The sequence below is a fragment of the Lactuca serriola genome, chromosome 7 (genome assembly GCF_051521515.1).
Source record: "Lactuca serriola cultivar US96UC23 chromosome 7, Lser_US96UC23_V15, whole genome shotgun sequence".
NCBI classification, from domain to species: domain Eukaryota; kingdom Viridiplantae; phylum Streptophyta; class Magnoliopsida; order Asterales; family Asteraceae; genus Lactuca; species Lactuca serriola.
Window position 1 is genome coordinate 10,091,375 of NC_136414.1, and position 7,271 is coordinate 10,098,645.

General features: G+C 36.6%; 2 protein-coding genes and 1 long non-coding RNA gene across 3 annotated transcripts; all 3 read left to right on the forward strand.

Moving 5' to 3' along the window:
* The first annotated feature begins 381 nt into the window (after nt 1–381).
* LOC145062609 (pectinesterase inhibitor 9-like) lies at nt 382–1,123 on the forward strand. The gene has a single exon (XM_079010190.1). The coding sequence runs from the start codon at nt 385–387 to the stop codon at nt 1,009–1,011; it is 627 nt and encodes a 208-aa protein (XP_078866316.1). The 5' UTR covers nt 382–384; the 3' UTR covers nt 1,012–1,123.
* A 672-nt stretch (nt 1,124–1,795) lies between these two features.
* LOC145062885 (uncharacterized) lies at nt 1,796–2,868 on the forward strand. The gene is made up of 3 exons (XR_013687760.1): nt 1,796–2,123; nt 2,200–2,265; nt 2,347–2,868. It is a non-coding gene; the product is annotated as an uncharacterized LOC145062885 (long non-coding RNA).
* Nucleotides 2,869–6,379: 3,511 nt separating this feature from the next.
* Nucleotides 6,380–7,169, forward strand: LOC145062693 (pectinesterase inhibitor 9-like). The gene has a single exon (XM_079010285.1). The coding sequence runs from the start codon at nt 6,381–6,383 to the stop codon at nt 7,002–7,004; it is 624 nt and encodes a 207-aa protein (XP_078866411.1). The 5' UTR covers nt 6,380; the 3' UTR covers nt 7,005–7,169.
* Nucleotides 7,170–7,271: the final 102 nt, after the last annotated feature.

The window sequence follows — 7,271 nt, forward strand, 5'->3', positions numbered from 1 at the left end:
GACGACACTGGGCAAAGCAACATAATTTGTTCATTTTGTTCAAAATTACATATTGAAAACGTAAATGTCATTCGTATCTATTACATAACTTCTTAATTAATTAGTTCAAAATTACATATTGAAGACGTAAATGTTGCGAATTATTTAGCTTGTTTCATGCATGTTTTAAGAAATGGACGGTGATATGTATTCTAAGTTTCAAAGATTAATTTAATGCAATTATTTTCGTCATAAGCAAGTTGCATGTGTGATATTTTGTATTTAAAGAAATTTGCACCGACTTATATTAATCGACAATTTATTCTAAAGTACATGTGACAACCCCCTTTATAATCCCTCTCGCGTCTTCCATTTTTTACATCAAACACAAAACGGAATTCAAAAATGGCACAGCTTTTTCTCTCTTTCTTGGTTATCTCATTCACAATCTGCAGTTTTGCAATCACTGTCGAATCTCGTTCTCTTGCAAGAACGTATGCTGAATCACAGTGTAAATCAACAAGATATCCTGATCTATGTGTTCAAACCCTTTTACCCTACGTAAGCAAAAGAGGATTACCAAGCTCACAACTACAAGCTCAACTTTCGTTAGCAACATGTCTATCCACAGCTCGCTTCACAAAGGCTTATATGAACATGGTAGCAGATAAATTGAATGAAACGAGTAATTCAGGAGACTATCAAGCAATGGAAGAATGCATGCATCAAATGAATGATGGAGTGACGCAAATTACCCAGTCGTTTAAGGAATTACAACAAATGGGAAAAGATGGGTATCAAAAGTTTTTGTGGCATGAGAGTAATGTGCAAACTTGGGTCAGTGCTGCCTTGACGGATGCGACGACATGTGTTGATGGAATCTTGGGGGATGGAATCAGTGATAGAGAAAAGACTATGATTCGAGCGAGGATCTTGAAGGTGAAGCAACTCGCTAGCAATTCTCTTGCATTATTTACTCGCTTCACATCCAGATATCGTGCCTCACATGGCATCAAAATTCCCTTAAATTGAGTCACAAAGCGTATTACATTCAATTTTTTTTTTCCATCGTAATGATTGATACAAAGGATTCTGTTATAAATTAACTATATATAGTGGCTTGTTGATGTAAATGGATGGCAGTTTAATTGTAATTATGGGTGTGAATTTTTTTTTTTTTTTTTTTGTATTGTTTTCATGATATATAAATTGTTTTAGACAAAATTACATGGTCTCTGCGGAGAGCAAAAAGTATCACATATAGTCCTTATGAGAATTATTTTTGACACCGATGATTTGGTGGTTTCATTTTGTTGTATGTTTAGTAGCTTCATTATAAATCTAAGTTAAACTTCATAGACAAAATTATGTAAATGGTCCTTGTATTTTATAAAATTCATAGGTTCGACCTTTAATGTCTTTTTTGATGAAGATGGTGCATGTGGATTTAATTTGCATCATTGGTCATTGGCCCATATAAAATGTTTGCTTTCCACTTTATTGTTATGTATTTACCAAAAAAAAAAAAAAAACCCACCTCCTTCTTCCCGTCACATGTCTCTCTCACCTTATCTTTCTCTTAGTTACGATTTCTCAGTTACGTAATTGTCAGAGCTCGGCTTCCTCCCTCATCTCCGACAACACCCATCATGAGGGGCGTTGAGGTGGACAAAGTAGACAGCTGCACAGTACCCAAATTTTTTATTATATATATTTATTTAGAAATAAAAACATATAACGATAAAAGACCATTTTTATCTAGCTCGTCTTAGGCCTTTGATCAGGCCCGGTTTAGGGCAAGTGCAAGATGGGCAATGCAACAGGGCCCAATTTTTTTTAATTGTATTATCGTTCTACCCCAATCAATTCAATATCATCGGAAGAACCATCGACCAATGTCAAACCGAAGCCAGTGCCTAGCAGCAATCATTCGATCAATCATCATTGTGTTCGTTTTCGTTAAAACAAAAATCGACTGCAGCGACAACAATCAGCAAATCAGCGGGCATCGGACATCAAGCCTAAGCGTGCGAGACTGCGAGACAGTAGACAACCACAACAAATCGGCTCGAGACAGTAATTGGTGAGAAATGTCTGAATTGCAGACTGTGAATGATTATAATGAAAGGCATCCTGATCAAAAGGTAGTTTAGTTGTTCTTACAAATCTATCACCATTGTTAATAACTTAATTTCTAACAGTTTAAGTTCATGAATACAGACTGAAGAGGAAAACAATGATGGCTGGGAGACTGTTGGGAAGAAGCCTGCAAGAAAACACCAACAGGTAATTAAGTTATTAACTTATTTCATTCTTCTTTAATTTCAAACAACATCTTTTACCTAAAAAACTCACATGTTCAAAAAGGCAATTGGGATAACTTCAAACGTCCTGCAAATGAGCAAGACTATTTTAATGAAGTTTCACATACTTCTCAAATGGAACCCTTTCAAGATGAACTCAATGACATCAGCCAAGCTTGCAACAAGCTATGGGAGCTCGATTACAACCGTTTAACACCTGGAAATGACTATGAAATCGATTGTGGTGAAGAAAAGAAGACATACCAAAAGCAAGGTATGGCAGAATGCAACCTCTTCACTTGGCTAAGTGAAGATGTTCTAAAAAACCTACAATTTCTTGATTCTGTTCTCTTTTAGATAACTATAATTCACATGAAGGGTATAAAGAACAAGTCGTTTCTCAAGAGAAACAAGAACAAGTTGGTTTCATTGAAGATATATGTAGAACTGCACCAATTATATCCCTTTTTAAGTATCTTTATGCAAAGGGTATTGTATCCCATGATTATGCGGAATTTAAAGGGTTTTTGACAAGTCTTTGGTTTGTTTATATGGTCGTGGTGGCACCTCTAGTTGTTCTTCAGCTTTTGAACATGTTTTTGTTGGACAAATCAAAAGTCGCGGGTAGCAGTCGATTTCAGGCTTCCATAATTGGCTTCAGGTGTGTGTATTTTAATAAAAAAGTTAGAGTAAATTACACGAATGGTCCCTATGGTTTAGGGTAATTTACGCGTTTGGTCCCTAACTTATTTTTTTAACTCGGAAGGTCCCTACTATTTGTTTTTGTTATGCGCTTGGTCCCCGTCTTACCTAAAAAGACTATTTTGCCCTTGATTTTTTAATTTATTTAAATAAACACACCCCCAACTATACCCCCTCACCTAACCTTACATACCCCACCATTTTTTCCTATTTAAATAATAGTCTTTTTAGGTAAGACAGGGACCAAGTGCGTAACAAAAACAAATAATAGGGACCAATCGTGTAACAAAAAAAAATAACATGGACCTTCCGAGTTAAAATAATAAGTTAGGGATCAAACGCGCAAATTACCGCTAACCATAGGGACCATTCGTGTAATTTACTCAAAAAATTAGTTTATGTAATTTAATTTGTTACATGTTAAAACCTAAGGGTCTTTTTTATCCACCTCGTCCTCAGAACCGACCCTGCCTTTGATGATATTTAATTCCTCAGAACCGGCTCTGACACCCACCCCAACATGTCGTGTGTAATTGTCTCCTTCAACACATCAACGTGGTTAAATATTGATATAGGTGATCCCTCCCCTACAAACATGGCAACATAGGGAGCCAAAACAAGAGGGGGACCCAAAAATGGGATAACATAATATAAAAAGAGTAAATAGAAAATAAGAAGAATGAGAAGAGGGGTAAAAATGTTTTTATCTATATTAATAGGCTAAAAAAACGGGGTTAGCCAAAAGGACCGGCTATGCCTAAGTTTTAAAACCAAAGGGACCATTGTGTCAATAAATTATCATAAGGACCATTTGTGGTATTCTTATACCAACATCAGGGACCATTTATACAAATTTATCATTATTTTATGACAAAATTGCAAGAATGGTCCCTGTGGTATGTCCAAAAATGCTACTTTGGGCCAAACAAGTTTGGACTAGCACCAATAGTTCAAAAGTTTTCATTTTGTTGCGGCTTTGGTCCAAAACAGTTTAAAAAATCTAAAAATGACGGATTTGCCCTTCTCCATTTGTTTTTTTGTTTTTCTTTTTGTTATTTAATTATTTTCTAACTATATGAAAATAAAAAATAAAAGAAAATATTTCTCTCTCTCTCCCCCCTCTCTCTCTCTCCCTCTCTTTCTCTCTCTCTCTCTCTCTCATATTCATATCCTAACAGTCAAAGGAGGTGGTTACCCCTCCTCCTTCTTCATTTTCGAGCAAGTGAACTCCACTGGAGGTGGAGCTATTTTCCAGCCACCAAGAAAGACCCACCATCACCGGTGCCACATCCTTCTCCTTTCCTTTGTTGTTTTTTTTTCCTTCTGAGAACAACCCACCACTTCACCACTCATCACCACTGTAACCATCGGAAACCACCACTCCAACCATCCACTTCCTTCTGTTATGTCAAACAAACACCAACCAAAAGCCCCCGCTACTGTTGCAGTCGGAGTTCTTCCTCAGCCACCGCAAGACACCGCCAAACACCCATCCCTTCACCCTCCAATCTTCGACAAATCGACCCCAACTGTCTCCCCTTCGATTTTCAGTCGTGAAACGCTCCCATCATTTTCTTCTAGAACTTGTTCCTCACCTGAATCAAAAGGAAATTGATGAAAAAAGAATAAACCTTGGAGGGATACTGAGCAGGCACAAAAGGTGCAATCGATTGCAAAAATCGTTCCATGTTACACAACGATGAAAGCATCAGAGGTTCTAATGGTATCGGCTTTGATGGCTTTACAGCTCGGTTCTCAGGCTCATCGGTGTCGGACGACGTCGTGGATTGGAGATATCAAAACGGAGCCGAAACCCAAACCCAAACCAAAACCAAAAACATGTCGTCCGATGATCTTTTGTTATAACACAAAGGTGACCCAACAAGGATTTATCGATTGAGGCTTCGATAACTCAGAAAAACCCTAACAAATTGGGGAATAACCAAATCAAATGATGCCCACAAAGAAATGATCCCCTTTTTATGTCGATTTAATTGTAGTGGATTCCTAAGGACGATTCAGAAGCAATTTGATTTTTGATCTGGTGGGAAAATGGAGGTTTGAGAGGATGTAAGCGATGGAGAAGGAAGAGATGAAAACCAGTGTCCCTGAAGAAAATGGAGAGGGAGAGAGAGAGAGAGAGAGAGAGAGAGAGAGAGAGAGAGAGAGAGAGAGAGAGAGAGAGAAATTCGGAGAAGAGAGAGAGGGGAGGGGTATTTTCTTTTTTTTATTTATGTAATTAAAAAAACTGAAAAAAGAAAAAACAAAGGGTAAAATTGTCATTTTATAAAAAAAATCAAGACAAATGGACCAAAGCCGCAGCAAAATGAAAACTTTTGGACTATTGGTGCTAGTCCAAACCTGTTTGGCCCAAAGTAGCATTTTTGGGCATAACACAGGGACCATTCTTGCAATTTTGTCTTATTTTATTTATTTTTCAACTTTAATATCATTCTAAATACCCTGTGATTGTATTGAAATAAAAGCCAGCAGAAGGCTATACAAAGTATATAAAAAGAAAAAACAAGCCATGATGATTGTTACAAGCCAAAAAAAGAACACAACTACAACAAGACAGAGAGAAGAGTGAAATATGTTTATTGATTGTTTTCTGCTATATAAATTTAAACACGTGTACATCCTTTTTGCCAATACTATCATTAAACAATTTGAGTTGAACTAAGTTAGCTTCCATCCGCAATAATCACTCCATTACTCCAGGAGTCCAGCTATATTACCAATGTTGGTGAAAAATCAAGTCTAGCAAAGGTTATTACTTATTAGGTTAGAATTACCTTAATGATAGGATTTTGCTTTTAAGTAATCTCTATATGTTTCTTTTTCTTGAGACAAGTTTCCATGATATTCGTTACTCTTGCTTTCATTTATTCTAATATTCCTGTTCATATCATATTCGTAGTATATCTCTTTTCATGACGAGCTTACACGGTTGAATCTGATTTGTGAAATTAAGATGTTACAACAATAACTGAAATCAACCTAGCAAATTACGTTACCTTATCAATTTTCTGTTAGATGTGCATCAATGCATGGTCTAAAAATTATTAAAAAAGCAAGAAATTGTACACTTCGGACATTGATATTTTATATTCTTACAAATCTCTCGGTGACACCTCAATGAAATTATTAGCGCTAGGTTACTTAATTTTCCAGTACTCAATCGCGCGTTATATTTTGGAAAGTGTTATGAGAATAAAGTAAGTAATGCAATCACTTCCACAAGCAAGTTGCATGTGTAAAATGAAACAGATTTTACACGTAAAGCAATTTGGGTATACTTGGTTCAGAGCTTGTTCAAAACCGCAGGTCACAACTCCTGTATATATATAATCCGTCTCCCTTCTTCCTGTTTTCATATCTCAAACACACACAAACATGCCGCAAACTTTTCTCTCTTTCTTGGTTATCTCTCTCACAATCTTTCAGCTTTCAACCATTGTTGAGTCTCGTTCTCGTGCAAGAATGTATGTTGAGTTACAGTGTCGATCTGCGATATATCCTCAACTGTGTGCTCAAACTCTTTTGCCTTACGTAGCTAAAACCGGACTACTAAGCCCTCAACTATTAGCTCAAATTTCATTAGCTTCATGTCTATCGAAAGCTCGGTATACCAAGATCTATCTGAACATGGTAGCAAAGAAACTGAACGAAACAAAGAATTCTGCAAACTACCTAGCTATAGACGACTGTGTTCATCAGATCAACGATGGAGTGAACCAAATTACACAATCCTATAAGGAGTTAGAACAAATGGGAAAAGATGGAGATGAAAAGTTTATGTGGCACGAGAGTAATGTGCTATCGTGGATCAGCGCTGCATTAACAGATGCCACCACATGCATTGAAGAAATGTTGGGGGATGGCATTATCAGTCGTAGGGAACAGGCTATGATCAGAGCAAGGTTCTTGAATGTGAAGCAACTCGCTAGCAATTCTCTTGCGATGTTCAATCGTTTCACAGTAAGATACCGTGCCTCTCGTGGCATCAAGAATCCGTAAGGTGTTATTGACTTATTTCTAGATAGAAATGTAAGGATACCAAGTCGATCTTCTGTTATAAACTAGTTATACCAGATAAATTTAAAGCTTATATGTAGACAGTGTAATTCGTTCGTTCATTGAGTGTACTTATTTTTAATCGAAGTCTTCTTCTATGTTGAGGTATTTTCGATCTTTGTGCAAATAACAAATATTCCTCACACACACACACAAAAAAAAAAAAAAACCCTTAATTAAGGTTATGAGTTATTCACTTATTCTGATATC